This window comes from Acinonyx jubatus, chromosome B1 (assembly GCF_027475565.1).
Source record: "Acinonyx jubatus isolate Ajub_Pintada_27869175 chromosome B1, VMU_Ajub_asm_v1.0, whole genome shotgun sequence".
In the NCBI taxonomy this organism is placed as follows: Eukaryota; Metazoa; Chordata; class Mammalia; order Carnivora; family Felidae; genus Acinonyx; species Acinonyx jubatus.
The window spans coordinates 143,838,868-143,854,202 of NC_069382.1; the positions used below are offsets into that span (position 1 = coordinate 143,838,868).

At 35.7% G+C, this 15,335-nt stretch overlaps 1 protein-coding gene across 4 annotated transcripts in view; it reads left to right on the forward strand.

The window, feature by feature from the left end:
• Positions 1–15,335, forward strand: part of ADAMTS3 (ADAM metallopeptidase with thrombospondin type 1 motif 3) — a 260,534-nt gene that overhangs the window by 113,996 nt on the left and 131,203 nt on the right. For all 4 annotated transcript variants that reach the window (XM_053217261.1, XM_027058162.2, XM_027058163.2 and 1 more), the window contains exon 4: positions 1,622–1,778. In XM_053217261.1, the coding sequence (XP_053073236.1) occupies positions 1,622–1,778 (157 nt within the window). The remainder of the gene's footprint in view (positions 1–1,621; positions 1,779–15,335) is intronic.

Genomic DNA, 15,335 nt, shown 5'->3' on the forward strand with positions numbered 1-15,335 from the left:
GAGAAAATATTGGAAATTATATTCGACAGTAGGTAAAGATCTAATCAGGCCTCTTGTGAAAAACCCTGTATTTCACAGTACAGGAGTCGGGGAAGAGTAATTGACCAGATGAGAAAACAACTCCAAATATGGGAGCTGTGTTTGGAAGACCAGCATTACTATTGAAGGCCCGTTAGCTCAGTGTTCTTTTTTAATGAAGGCTAGAAGTTTGTTCAAGAAGCTAAAGACTAAGCATGGTGAAGGAAGTGTGCTGATGTTTTCTTGTGAGATGTGGTCACATAGGTTCAGGGGCTGTTTGTGCATACCAGGAGGTGGTTGTTGATGTGTATGTGGGGACACCTTAGCTTCTAATATTTCCCTGTGAGGCTTACACAGGGGAAGGAGGGGACAGAGTGAACCAGGTAGAAGAAGTCAGAATGGAAACTGGGGCACAGAGTTGAATGCAATAGAAAAGCTACAGTCAGAGGCACATTTGCTGAAAACAAATGCTATTTGTAGCATGTACCTACCTTTCATTTCTGTGTTGCTCAACAGAGAGTGGTGGAGCCATTAGATCAACAGCTAGAGGGGATGAGAATCCGTAAGGCCCCGCCTATGTTCTATGAGAGCCAATGATCCGATATTTGAAAATATAGAATAAGCTGCGAGCCTCAGATGAAAAATATGACTTACTTCTAGATCCAATGTATATTTCCAAAATAATTATAATTCCCACACCGACACATTATTTCTCCAACTTGGTTTTCAAATAAGTATACTGAAATTTAAATTAATACTACCTATTAACGTATGACCTTTAAAGTAGAAATGTAAGCGGTAACTATTTGACTATAATGTGAACTTGACACCTAATGAACCAGTTTCAGACAAAACCATCATTTCTATTCAGCTAGAGTACTGAATATAGTCCTGGTATTTTCTAAGTAAAAGGTGAAACAGTCAGAAAAAAGACTAAATATTAGAGAGGTAGAAGGCAATGAATACAAGGATAACCTTTTTAGTATGGAAGGATGAAACATGAGGAGGAAAAAACATGAGTAAAATCAAGTTAGATTAAGATAGGACAAATAGGAGTTAGTTCTTCTAATTAATAAATATTGGAAATGCAAGGTTTTTACTGAATCTTAAAGAGGCTATTTAAAGTGAGAAATACATTTATTTACTGAGTGCACTATGGAACTCATTCTTCTCATACCATAATGGTTTAGAAGGAAAATGTAAACGAGTTACAAAAAATGCTAATAATGCACGTACAGATTATTATGGGATATTAAGAGACGTTTCTTGAGTTTATTTCCCCTGTAAGATTTCTTTTAGAGATAAAATACCTGTAGAATATATAAAATGCACTTCTTCTGCAGTCTGATGAAATTTGTATGTTGTGTAATTTTCTTTTCTTACCCTAAATTTCTTATTATACCTTATGTGAATTATTTTATTCTTGTCATATATGAATTTCTGCCTTCTATGAACTACTTAACCATTTTAAATTTTTAGCCAAAAGTAGAAAGAAAAAGCATTCATTTTCACAAATTATATTCTTGCCATTTAAAAAGGTACTTGTGAGCTAAAGGTGGCAGATACTTCTTTTCAAAATTAACACATTTTATGCTTTCTCTAGGCTGGAATGATAAAAAGTGATAATGATGAGTATTTCATTGAGCCTTTGGAAAGAGGTAAGCAGATGGAAGAAGAAAAAGGAAGGATTCATGTTGTCTACAAGAGATCAGCAGTAGAACGGGCTCCTGTAAACATGTCGCATGACTGCTACTACGGAGGTAGGCATCTTTGACGAGGGTTAATAATTATCTGTAATTTTAAGGTATGATGAAAACAATTCTCCTAATCCATTAAGGGAATGTGACTGTCATGTGCTCTTGCATAATGTGAAGGTAGCAAGAGAAGTTTATAGATCATGAAATGTGGCCTGCCTTTTTTAAAACATGTAGCAGAATATATGTTATAGGTATTATTTTATTCTAGTGCAGTATTGTGTCCCTAACCAGTTATTTATGACTTCTTTTATAGTTTCACATTAAAATGATTTTTTCTATAGCTTCTGTGAAAACTTGGAAATATTTTTGCCTTCTACAAGTATCTCAATTGTGTGTTATTAATACTATTTTCAAACTTTTAAAATGAAATATATTGACATGACAGAGAATAATAGATATGTCATAGACACATTTGCAAATAAGAATGCTGGGGCACCTGGGTGGCTCAGTCGGTTGAGCTTCTGACTTCGGCTGAGGTCACGATCTTGTGGTCCATGAGTTCGAGCCCTGCATCGGGCTCTGTGCTGACAGCTCAGCCTAGAGCCTGCTTCAGATTCTGCATGTCCCTCTGTCTCTGCCCCTCCCCCTCTTGTGCTCTGTCTCTGTCTCTCTCTCAAAAATAAATAAACATTAAAAAGAATTTAAACAAACAAACAAAAAAGAAAATAAGAAAAAAGAAAATAAGAATTTGACTTTAAGGTCTATTTTGCAAAATCATATTTTTACAATATGGAAGAGAGAATGAGTTGAATGTTCTGTCAACTTTTGCTTCATAATAGGCTGGACCACTAAAGTCAATGAAATTATGGCCTGGGAAGCTTTTCTAGTTTGTTTGCTTTTATGAAATCTGAAGGTAATTTGTTATTAAAGACATGTTTTTATAAGTTGAGTATACAAGTTCCCTTTCTGGAAGAGAAAGGAAATTTGAGAATCTGTGTTTTTTTTAACCAAATTTCAGAAAGGCTATATTTATTTTTGCCAGGCCAACTATCTGAATTAGAGATAATAGAAATTTCCGCTAGGGAAATGTCAGGGATAGAAATAATCTTAATTTAATAATCTAGATTCTAGATTAATGATATCTTGCCTTTTGAGACTTATTACCTAGTTTGATTTTCAGATACCACCAGTTTCTGTTAAAATGCCATACTAGTGGGATAGTAGAGTTTAAAATAAACGTAAAAATTGAGGCACCTGGGTGGTTCAGTTGGTTAAGTGTCTGACTCTTGATTTCAGCTCAGATTATGATCTCACGGTTAGTGAGTCCTGAGCCCTGTCTTGGGCTCCGTTCTTGGGATTCTGTCTCTCCTAATGTCTCTCTTTGCCCTTCCCCAGCTTGTGCTTGCTTTCTCTCTCTCAAAATAAATAAATAAACTTAAAAGTTTTTTTTTTTTAATTAACAAGACCTGAAGAATTATTGACAAATATCTGATTTGAAGCAACAGCACTGAATTAATAGACGCAATACTATGAAGTGTGTGCCTATCCTAGAAGGTCACTGTGATGTAATCAGAAGAGACCACACTGCATTTAGACAGATGCTAATAGTACCTCTAAAATTTCAAGTTCTTCTGTTATCTTAGATTAATATTTAACCTTTCTGAGCCTCAGTTTATCTGTGAATGAAGAATTAAAATATGTTGCACAATTATAGTAAGTATTAGAAATAGTATATGAAAATTGTTGAATGTAGCCCTCAACAATAACAGATGGTTAATCAATGGTAGCTGTGGCTGTTGTTATTGGTATTAACTATTAATATGAATTATTTTGGGCAAAGAAGTATGTGTTAGGAGTTTAATTAAAAGTTAAACAGGCATTGCTTGCCTTCATGTTGTGAATACACTACTATTAGTTCTTATTTCTATTTTTCATGTTTGAAAAATGTCATTCTAAATCAGAAGACTGGTTGTATCAAAGGGTAGGTAGGAGAATACAGTACTTTTTCTAGAGTTTAATTCTTAATATCTAATATCTTTTGTGAGGCAATGGTTAAATATCTTTTTAAAAAGCATGGCCTACATGTTCTAGAATTGTATTAGAGGGCTGGAAGCCAGGTAAATCACTATGACTTTCCTCCCAGTTGCTCTTTCTGTCATACCTGTGGTTTCACCAAGAAATAGATGCTCCATTTCAGTGCCTAAAGGTATCCATCCTGGTACTTTTCAGTAGTATAATATTTACAGAGAAGGAGAGAAGATTTTTTTTTTTATTGAAATAAGACAGTTATGAGAAATATGATGTTTAATACCTATTGTATTTCTAGATACTAGATTAGGAAAAATAATTTAGTAGTCAGGGCATGTAAGTTTCAAAGAATTAGATTAGATTTAGGCAATATGGGGAATTTTAGTTTAGAAAATCATTTAAAATATCAATTCTAGTAGCATCAGCATCAACTTACTCAGATTTTATAATGAGTTTTTAAGAATGCAGACACTAAAAACCTTATTTTTTTGTTTTTCAGTTTTGAATAGAAGATTACTTTGTAGCCAAATAGGCCACAAAATACATTTTGGTAAGGTTTTCAGCAATCATGGGTCAAAGGAAGAGGAGTTCCTTTGTTAATTCTCAATTACCTTAAAACTTGACCCAAAATAGAACATAGAATGTTCCATGATAAGCCTTAGTATGAACTTAACTTTTATTTTATTTATGAAGTTCTGATTGAACTGAGTTGCTGATGATGTCAATTTACTTCCTTTTGAGAATTTTAAATTGTAACCATGTATTTTAGAAATGGAAATGTCTTCCTAAGGTAAAAAGAGATTCAGATTTAGAACTTTAAGTACTATACTGTAACTTTAAAATTCTTCTTTTAACTTCATGGTCAAGGACTGAGAGCCAAGTTTTTTCATGGACTACATACTTTCCAAGTGGAATTAAGAATATATTCTTATACCTTATTCCATCATTCTAAAATGTAAAATTTAATAGATTCTGGGTTTAAAAAGCATATTGATTTATAAATGAAAACTATAGTATCATATAAAATAATGCTTTGTCTGGATCAATTCAGGTGATTATTTTAGGAGACACATGAGGTCTTTCTTCAATAAGTTATAAGAAGGGGATTAAAATACATAAGATGTACTTAGAAATGCATTTGAGGGACATGATCTTAAGTTTCTCTGACAACAGGTCATCAGGAGGAATTTTTATCATAAACAAGGCACTTCTGACCCAACAGAGTTTCAGCATTAGGGCCCCTGTAAATGAATATTTTGCTGTGTTTTGTGGGTTATCCCCATAATTGCCTGGCCATACATCTTGCTTTGTCAGCTTGGCAACTCAGAGCTGTCATTTATTTGAGTTGTCTAATTTGGTGCGAGTATTTTATATTAAAACCAGTTATAACCTGAACTAGGTGATAATAGTGAGATGGAGAGAAGGAGCCAAATTGGATTGAGACTGAAGTGAAACTGACAGATTTATATGATGCAGAATATATCAGGGATGGAGAGAGAGTAAAGAAGGATGACTCAGAATCCTAATCTGAAAGACTAGAGGATTCTCTTTTCAGAATTCAGATATTTAAAATGAGGAACAGAAATAGGCTTGATGGAGAATGACAAGTGTATATTTTTGGATATATTGAGTCTGAAGATCCATTGGAATAGTGAGTGAATAAAAAATGCATAGTATATTTTCATAATCATGTCTCAGAGTCAGTGAATGAATGCCCTTTACATGTTGAGGTAGGGATGGGTAGAGGTTAGCTTGGAGTCAGGGGGCAAGAATTGGCTTGTGGATGCTTGGAATGTCTCTGCTTGCCTTCCACTCTCTCTTTAGCAACTTCATATCAATGAGAATCAGAAGGTGCACCTTGCACAGGATTAGAAGCCCATGAAAGATGTTTGCTACCAGCACTATAGGAAAGGAGGATATTTCATCCTTAAAACACAAAAACAAAGCTAAAAACAAAGCAAAAAATATGCTTCTGCATACTCAAGAACCCTAAGCTATTCCACTTGACTAAAAGTAAACATCTATTTTTATTCTTTATCCTCTTAGAATATTTATCTAGGTTTCCAATAAAAGTCACAGCTTTGAACCTGTTGAGATAATATATTATCTCAACCATTTCCATATATCACACAGATTTTCTTTCATCAACTCTTTTTTTTTAAATTTTTTTCAATGTTTTCATTTATTTTTGAGACAGAGAGAGACAGAGCATGAGCAGGGGAGGTGCAGAGAGAGAGGGAGACACAGAATCCAAAGCAGGCTCCAGGCTCTGAGCTGTCAGCACAGAGCCTGACATGGGGCTCAAAGTCACGGACCATGAGATCATGACCCAAGCTGAAGTCAGACGCTTAACCAACTGAGACATCCAGGCACCCCATTTTCCTCAACTCTTAATAAGGAAATTGTATTGTTTTTGAAATCTGAAAAAATGTGAAGAACTGTTTGAAAAGAACTGTTTGAAAATACATTGAACTTGTAAAATCACAGATGCAGCACTCTGCTTTAGAATTACTGTTTTAAGACGTAAAACAGTTTTACATTTGGCAATATAAATGATCTCTTCCAGTGCAGAATTGGCAGGTGTTTATAACACATAGTACTGCCAGTTTCTGGCAAAGAAGTTCCATCCTTTGCATTAAACAACAAACATAAACTGTGCATGTTTATGACAAAAAACTTGTCTACTTCATCATTGGGGGAAGAGTTGAATTTACTTCTTTTTTTGATTTCTGCTTTGGGAGGATGGAAATCACATCCATTTTTGGACATTTAGTTTGGACAAAATTATTTTATATTTTGCTGGTTTTGAAATTTCACTTGGGAGTGTCCTGGTTAATCAACCAATAAAGGGTCATAAAGTTCACCTCCACTGTTAAATCAATCATTTGAGTTTAAACTCAGATGAAAAACAAAACATACCCCTGATCATCTCTTAAGAATGTCTACATTGTTGTCAATAAGAAGTTTGCTTTAGGCAGTCTATTTCGGGAGGGGGGGGGCAGGGGGCAGGGGGCCTCTACTTGTATGACATCATTCAGCTTTTCATATTTTTTTAAATTTAATCCCTAGGCCCTTAGGCTTCTCCCATCAAATTACAAACTATTCACTCACCAGAAGCTTTGTGTTAAAGTAATTTCTGTAATTACTTCCTACCAGTGGGAAACAAGGAATAGTAAGCCTTTATCTCCTAGCTTCCTTTCAGGATTTTCATTTTCCTGCACGAACCCAAGCGCTTGTGTCGCTGGTGTGGTTGTCATGGTGCTGTGAAGGAGTGTCTTTGTCCCAGGTGGGAAACATGTACAAGTCAGAAATGATTTGGGAGTTGCTCCTGGTTGCCAGGGAATGAAACTATGAAGCAAGAACTTGAATAATGGGAAGACTATTTCTTATTTTGGTGACTCTAGGAACTTCCTAGGCAGAGTCCTTCCTTGAATCTATAGAAAAGTCAGTAGGTGCTGTAACCTATTGTATTTGGAAGTTCTCATGACCTGTGCCCCGATCAAAGAGAAACAGTGGTGGGCTTTGCAAGCAACCTAAATAAATAAATAAATAAATAAATAAATAAATAAATAAAGTGAGAGAAATTAATTTTTAGCATGTTTTCGTATTAAATGAAACATGGAACATAATATTACTAAATCATTAAGATCTGTCAAATAGCAACCATTCTTTCAGGTATATATTAAATGATAAACTTTACTCATTTTTACCCGGCTGCATAGTTTAGTTTATAATATAATCTAGGGTCAGTAATTTGTCAAAGCTGCTACCAGTGGATTCATATGGAAATACTAATCATATTTATGTAATTCCTTTTTAGGTTGGTTTTGCATATTTCACAATCCATGTGTTTACAATAATTATTGGCAAAAGGAAGGCAGTTAAAGGTTCAATTATTACTTGAAATAATCCTGGAAGCCGAGTGATAGTTAAAGACCTTTCAGATGTGAAAGATAAAGGATACTACTTCATTTCCTTATATTAAAATCTCTTACAGCGGGTATTCTATCTCTTCATGAATAGGTACCATGAAAGGAGTTTGTTTACCTAGACCAGGTTTAAAGTGTTACAAATATAACTCCGTATGTTTTTTTCTAATGGAGTTAAGCATGGAAAGATAAAACTGTATCAAAAATTCAGAGCTGCTGGATTTTACTTAGTTATTGATGTGACATTAAGGGAGAAAGAGAATTGGAAGAATTTAGCTACATCTGGGCAACTGAAACAAAATTGAAAGCAGTTAATTTATATTAGAATACAAAGATAATGCAGATAATATAAGTTGGACCTTGATTCTTAAATTAGATGCTTGCCCACTCAGAATAATTATATCAATTATTGACTCATGAAAGAGCAATTATTGCCAAGAAAAAACTTTGTTAGTGTTTAAAATGTATTTGTTTTTTTTGAATGTAAAATATATCCTGATATCAAAATATATTTTCAGTGTTTGGTTTTAATCGCATGAACTGCTTTTACTTAGGAGGAATAGACTCTATTTTTAGTAAAATATCAAGTACATTTTGACTCTGCACAAGCCAAGTGTGCCTGCTTAAACACATTTTAAAGCCTGTACTTATTTTCTTTCCCTGCACAACTTACAAACTTTCATGTGAGTAAGTGGGAAGCTTTTGTGCAAGGAATTCAAATATTTCTGGAGGTTTAGTAATCTTTCATTTTATTATTTCTGTCTCTAATGCGATTATTATTTTTAAAGAAGATAATTTGCCATAAGGCAGCTTTTGTTCATGTCGCTCATGGTTTTCTTTTTCCTACTGGATCATCAGTTGTTAACTTTACATATAAATTTTATTTATGAGGATCAGTGCTGTTCACTTTGGTATTTTGTAAATAATTTTTGTGTGCATGTGGGTTCCTCACATCCCTGTGGAGGACTCGGGTGTGTTATTCTCAATCCTCTTTCTTTATGGGCTGTCTTTATCCTTCCCTCTGCAGGGTATCTTTCAGGGAGTTGAAGTGGAAGTTAGTGATATATGTTGAAAAAAATGGAACTATGGGGTCAAATAAGTGTAGGACAGCAACAATATTTTCTATGTGAAAATCATTTGAGATGAGATTATGGGGACTGTGGATTCAAATGTGAGGGCTACAGTCAGGCCAAATTAAATGCTCCTTTAATGCACAATTCTGCAAGGGGAGCTGAGTGCTTGGGTTTGTTCTTTCTAGGTACCAGAAAGTTTATTCTGATTTTCAGCTGTGATGCAGCTGGTCTAAATATCTATGCTGAATAAGAGACTTAAAAACTGAGAACAAACTGAGGGCGGAGGGGGGGTGGGTGATGGGTATTGAAGAGGGCATCTTTTGGGATGAGGCCTGGGTGTTGTATGGAAACCAATTTGACAATAAATTTCATATATTAAAAAAAAAAGAATAGCAAAAAAAAATATCTACGCTGAAAAATTCTTAATGGAAGTTCTTGAACTTGGGATTTGGATAAGATGGAAAGATTTAGTTTGGAATGATTTGAGCCATTTCCCTAAGTGAGACTATAAAGTTTACTGGAGATAAGTAATTATATGTAGCATATTCCTTTATTACTTTCCAGTACCTTACTCTCTGGGAAAAAAAAAAAAAATCTTTGACAAGTTTGAATGACGCATTAGTTCAAATTGGTTTTGTTTGTATATCTTTCACAATTATTATAACCACTTAAATGCCCCATTAACTTGTTCCTTGCTTTTGGGCTGAGATACTTGTTCATTATTTTAGAGCTCTGATGAATAACCCAAGTATCCTAAGCTTTTGTGTATATTCTTGTTCAAAGGACCGTCTTTAATGGTGAGTGTCATTTAGCCAATGCCTGTGGAAGAGTTTGTTTCTCTTGAGTGTACTTTACAGATTGCTGTGTGTTAGGTGTTAAGAATAAGGTCTGTGTGGTGTCAACACTCTGCATTTTAACTTCACTTCTCTGTCTCAGCACTTTGGCAGGTTTTGTTGTCATGTTTTCATGTTTTATCAGATTCTACTCCATATGCTAAAGGGATAAAAGCAATGTCTAAGCCCCTTTTGGGGAGATGAGTGAGTGGGAAAAGTGGAGTTTCCTTATGTCCTGCACCATTGTCCTCATACTAACAAAATGCCACTGGACAGCCTTCTAGTAAATAAGACATTAGGGTATTAGGGCGGACTTTTAATTTCTTAATTCCCAATTTTGGATGACACATTTAGATGGAGATGGTATGGGAATTTGATGCATATCAACATTGCCCTTCCTCATTCTGTGATCCTGGGCTTGGCTTTTGAGTCCAGTGGGAAGTCCTAGGGAAATCACTGCTAGGTATGGTGTAGGCACCACCCTATTTATGTTTAAAGGAGGTATAATTAAGCTCATCAGGCTATATATATATATATATATGTATATATATACATATATATATATACATATATATATATACATATATATATATATTTTTTTTTTTTTTGGTCTTCTTCAAGGTCCTTCTCTCATCTGTGACAACGCAATATTTGAAAAGTCAGCAGAAGCATCTGTGTGGTTCTTATAGGGTTGTGATCACCTGAGTTCCTGTGGGCATCTTTTTGTCATTCACCAGTACCCTTTCTCTGAAATTTATGGAAGAAATGTTCTTTTTTTTTTTTTAATTTTTTTTTTCAACGTTTATTTATTTTTGGGACAGAGAGAGACAGAGCACGAACGGGGGAGGGGCAGAGAGAGAGGGAGACACAGAATCGGAAACAGGCTCCAGGCTCTGAGCCATCAGCCCAGAGCCTGATGCGGGGCTCGAACTCACGGACCGCGACATCGTGACTTGGCTGAAGTCGGACGCTTAACCGACTGTGCCACCCAGGCGCCCCTGGAAGAAATGTTCTAACATCCTGTCATCTTAGACTTATACAAATTTTTATGATATACATTGAGATTATTTTCATAGATATGAGATCTGAAGCATGGATGTTGGTGAAAATAATTATTACAATAATCACTCAGACTTTTATTCTCAAAGAAAGCCCCAGCTTTTATGAGTTTTTCATCTTTCCTAGTTATATGTCCCACTTTGTGTTGCAACTCAGATCTCACCTCACAGCGAACTTAAGAGCATCACTTCTCTGCTTCTTCTTTTTGTGACTTTATGGCAACGTTGATAAAGCAACTCACATAATTAGAATCAAGTTCAAGTTTTGTATTCTGAATAGGAATTAAGTAAATGGGAAGCCAAGAATTTACTCTAAATACTAGGAATTATGAAAATTGACCTTCCTTTTATTGATAGAGTATTTAAATTGTAGCACATATTAATTCTGTGCAAAAATTCATGGAGAAAACCAAGAAGAAACAGGGGGACCAGCCCAGCTCTCTCTCCTACACTGTGGAATGCATCACAGTTTGATCCTGTGCAGGAGTTTTCTATGTTAGCTGTTCTGTGAGTTTCTCTGGCTGGCTGCATAGGCCCCACCGGGCTGATATTCCTTGTCTGCCTGGCTGCTGCCTACCCTGCTGGCTTTCAGTGCAGGTCTTTCTTCCATTTGACTAGAGGCTGCCCTCACGGGTACAGCAGACCACCCTGAGTTTGGCAAGGACCCTTACTTACGCAGCACATGTGGTCCTCGGCAGCTTCTCTTATGCTTGGTTCAGCAGCCCTTTCTACAGCCTCCCACGAAACTCTGATCTTGCTGTTCCTGTAGCACAGGAACCAAGGGGAGTCATGGCTTCCTCGACTGCAACCAGACCGATATGCTAGCAGCCCTTGAGGTGTTCTTCTTCCAGAGCCCCCAAGACAAAGCAGGAAACAAGGCTTGGGTGCTTGGAGATCCCCATAGATCGGTATGTTTTCATACCATGTCTTTTCTCTTCTGAAATGTGGCCTTAAAGGGAACTGGGCAAAAGTCAGAACCACTGTCTCCTCATTCTCCTTTGTCTCCCTCGTCCCAGAAGTACTGCAAGATCAAAAGGGCCAGACTTGCCTTTTTCCTTCCTCTGATTAAATGCTTTTTCCTCACTATTCCAGTCTCATGACTAAGACTTATGATGGCCAGGCCTTTCCTCTCATAGGAGGAAAACACAAATAAAAACCAAACATGCAAATAAAAAACTGCTGTTTTCTGGCCTCCAGGCCTGGCGTTGATTTGTTATATGAGAACTAGGAGAATTAGAACTTCCTTTCCCTCCATACAGCCTTGCTTACCAGTCTCTTTTCTTGGAAAAATCTTACTTCAACTCCAGAAGCTAAATATGGAGTTTTTTTATATTCTTGACTCATCTGTCAGACTTTCTGATGGCCTCCTTCTTCTCTCTTTACTTTCCCTCACTCAAGGCCTTCTCGCCACTCTTGGGGATGATTAGTGAGTCATCTGTACACAAACACAGAGAAGAATAAACATTTCCCAAATGTCCTCCCCATTACACGAGTTCTCATATTTCTGTGGTCCACGTTGTTGTAGTTCCGTATCGTAGTTGCAGAAACCGTATATATATTAAGGGGTAGTTGGAAGGGCTCTTGTTAGAATACTTTCCCCTTATTTTATACATGTAAGTTTGGATGGAGAACGATAAGGTGTCAAATGCCAGATAGTGAAAAACAGGGTTACAGATGGAATTAATGTCAGAAAAAAAAACAAAAACAAAAACAATTTGATCTTCATAACTCAAACACACTTTACCACATGATTTGTAGTCTACAACGTATCACAAATATGGCTTTGGCACCGTGAGTCAGTAGGAGAACCCTGGAATCTTCAGTTAGTGTCTATACTTCTAAATTTTGAGTCTTAACACTACTTGACTATTATTTCCTTTTTGTAATTAATATCTATCTGCAAATATAGAATTTCATCCCAAATTCCACAGAATTTTTTTGTGATTAAAAGAAGAAATCAAATCTGTCCTTTTTGTGAATATAGAAACCTGTTGTTTTATTTATGATATGATTAAATTATTGCCTTTTTAGTGCAAAGCAAAGCATAATAGTATAGTCATCATGAATCCATATACTTACTTTTTGTAGATTTTTGAAAAATCTTTTGGTCCAGAGATAGGAGAGTGATGTTAAAAGTGACAGAAGTACTGTGTCCAATCCTCCTTCAGTTGAAAGAGAGAGGTCATCTGTTTTAGTCTTCTTCAGTTCTTGGCAATAACAAAGGAAAAATTAATAAGGCCAGTCATGAAGGCAGTTTCTTACCTCAGGTACTCAGATCCAGTGACTACTGCTTAAAGAACAACTTGAATATGATATACAGCAGGAAAACAAACGGGAATAAGAAACCAGAAGTGCACAGCGTTTAGTCCCTTGGGAATACCCTTATTATTTTTTTTTCTAGGTGTAGGGGCAGAGTACAAGTGTTTATTTCAGAAAACATAATTAATATAAGAACATGTTGCATTAGAATGGAATCACACACATTCTCTGTTCAACCCCCTTTCCACATATACTCTAACTCTACCTTAATGCCCATTCCTGTGAAAGGTATTTCATAGCCAAAGGAAGGCAGTCCAAGTGTGTTAAATTTTTTTAGAGTAAAGTTAGCCAAGGATATCCTGTAAAAACAGATTCAAACATTTGAATCTGATCTCTTGCGCCAGTTTTAAAATTAGATCTTCAAACTGGATCTTTAGAACACTAAAGAAATCAGAAACCTCAGTGGTGACTTTTTTTTTTTTTTGACATAAGACTATCAACATGTATCTCTTTAAAAATCTTTACTGTTTTCTCACAGACAAGGAAAAAAAGCTCACATTTTACAGCTAGTTAATAAGAAAACTAAAACATTTGTGAGAGATGGAATAGAGGTCCATGGTTTATGCTTTCAAAAAGTATGAAGAAATAATAAGAAATTATTAATGGCGAGTTTCAGACAAAAACCTAGTACATTATTGACACAAGATACATTATTTTGGTTTATTTGGTACTCAATATGTGCTTTCCCATCCAAGAGTATAGTATACTTCAATAAAGATTAGTAATGAAACATACAATTAAATCAAACCATTATGTAATTAGCATTATAATGACTGATTTAGAAAACATGTTTTGTGACTTTAGTGATGTCAGTGAAAGCTAGAGTGCTTGAAGGCACATGTATAAATCTTATTACATTAGGTTTTTTTTTTTTTTTTTTTTTAGCAGCAGGAAGAAGTTTATTAGAATACAAGATCAGAAAGGAAGAATAGTATGAAAGTTCTTTTTACAGACAGGGGACATTCGAAAGTGAATACCTCAGGGATTTTTTTATATAATAAATAATTCAACGAGGTTGATTTAATGTCTGTGTTGTTATTGGGTGGTAAACATTCTTTTTTCTTCACTGTAGTTTTAGCTCAAAGTCTTACTGTTAAGAAGCTTTGTGACCTATATCAAGTTACTTAACCTATCAGTGCCTTGGTTTTTTCATCTATGAGACAGTGAAAATAATAGCAGTTACTTCAAAGGATTGTTCTTTGGATTAAACTGATATTGATATGAAGCAATTAGTTTTAGTTCTTGAGACATACTGAGCACACGATAAAAGTTACCTCTTATTCCTATGTTTTGACTACATTTTGCTTTTGTAGTAGTTTCAGAATCTTACAAGAGTCTTCAGCTGTTTTTCTTTGAGCACGTGGTTTGTTATATTTTTACCAAAGCATCACTTTGTTTTTCTCCCTTTGGTATCATGCATGCTCTTTCTTGTGTTTCTACTTTCAGCTTCTAGGAAATTTCTCTTCACTAAAATTTTCTTAGGGGCTCCTGGGTGGCTCAGTTGGTTGAGTGTCGGACTCTTGATTTCAGCTCCGGTTATGATCTCACAGTTAACCATATTAAGCCCCATGTTGAGCTCCACGCTGAATGTGGAATCTGCTTGAGACTCTCTCTCTCCCTCTCTCTCTGCCCCTTCCCCCACTTACACGTGCACATGCACATGCACTGCATCAAACAGTAAATAAATAATTACATGAATGAATAGGATTTTCTGAGATGGTGAAAATGTTCTCCATCAGTACTATTTGTATGGTAGCCACGAGCCAAATGTAGCCATTGAGGTGTGACCAGTGGACTGAGGAACTGAATTTTTAATTTTAATTTTAATCAATTTAATTTAAAGAGCTGCATGTGATCAATTGCTTTTGTAATGGACAGCACAGGTCAAGAATTTGCACCATGACATATATCTTCCTAACGGTTTTCAAAGTTCATTCATAAGCCTTATTTTATTGGCGTCTCCTACAAATTACATGACACAGAATAGGTGGGATTACTCTGATTTTTCTTCTTTGCTCAACATTGCTTATTCAAGATCTAGCAGAGAGGCCAGCACAGAGAAGGTCTTCAATAAATATTGATTGACTAAATGAGCAATTGAACCTGACACTCAGAAATGTTAAATACATTTAAAACTGAACAGAAGGAGCTTTCAATTGAAATTTGTCAGGAAGGTCCAAAATGAAATGTCCTACTACGTAGGATAACCATTGTGACAGGTAAGAAGGCCCACAGTGTTAAAGAGTCATGGGAGAAAATGACCAGGAAGATCATCCAAAAGGAGTTCTTCTCACTTCAGATGTCTGTTTATCAAACCCAGACTACGTAATGAAGTCCCCTGGTGGTGGTTTGAGGGCACTTCATTACATAGCCTGTTTGA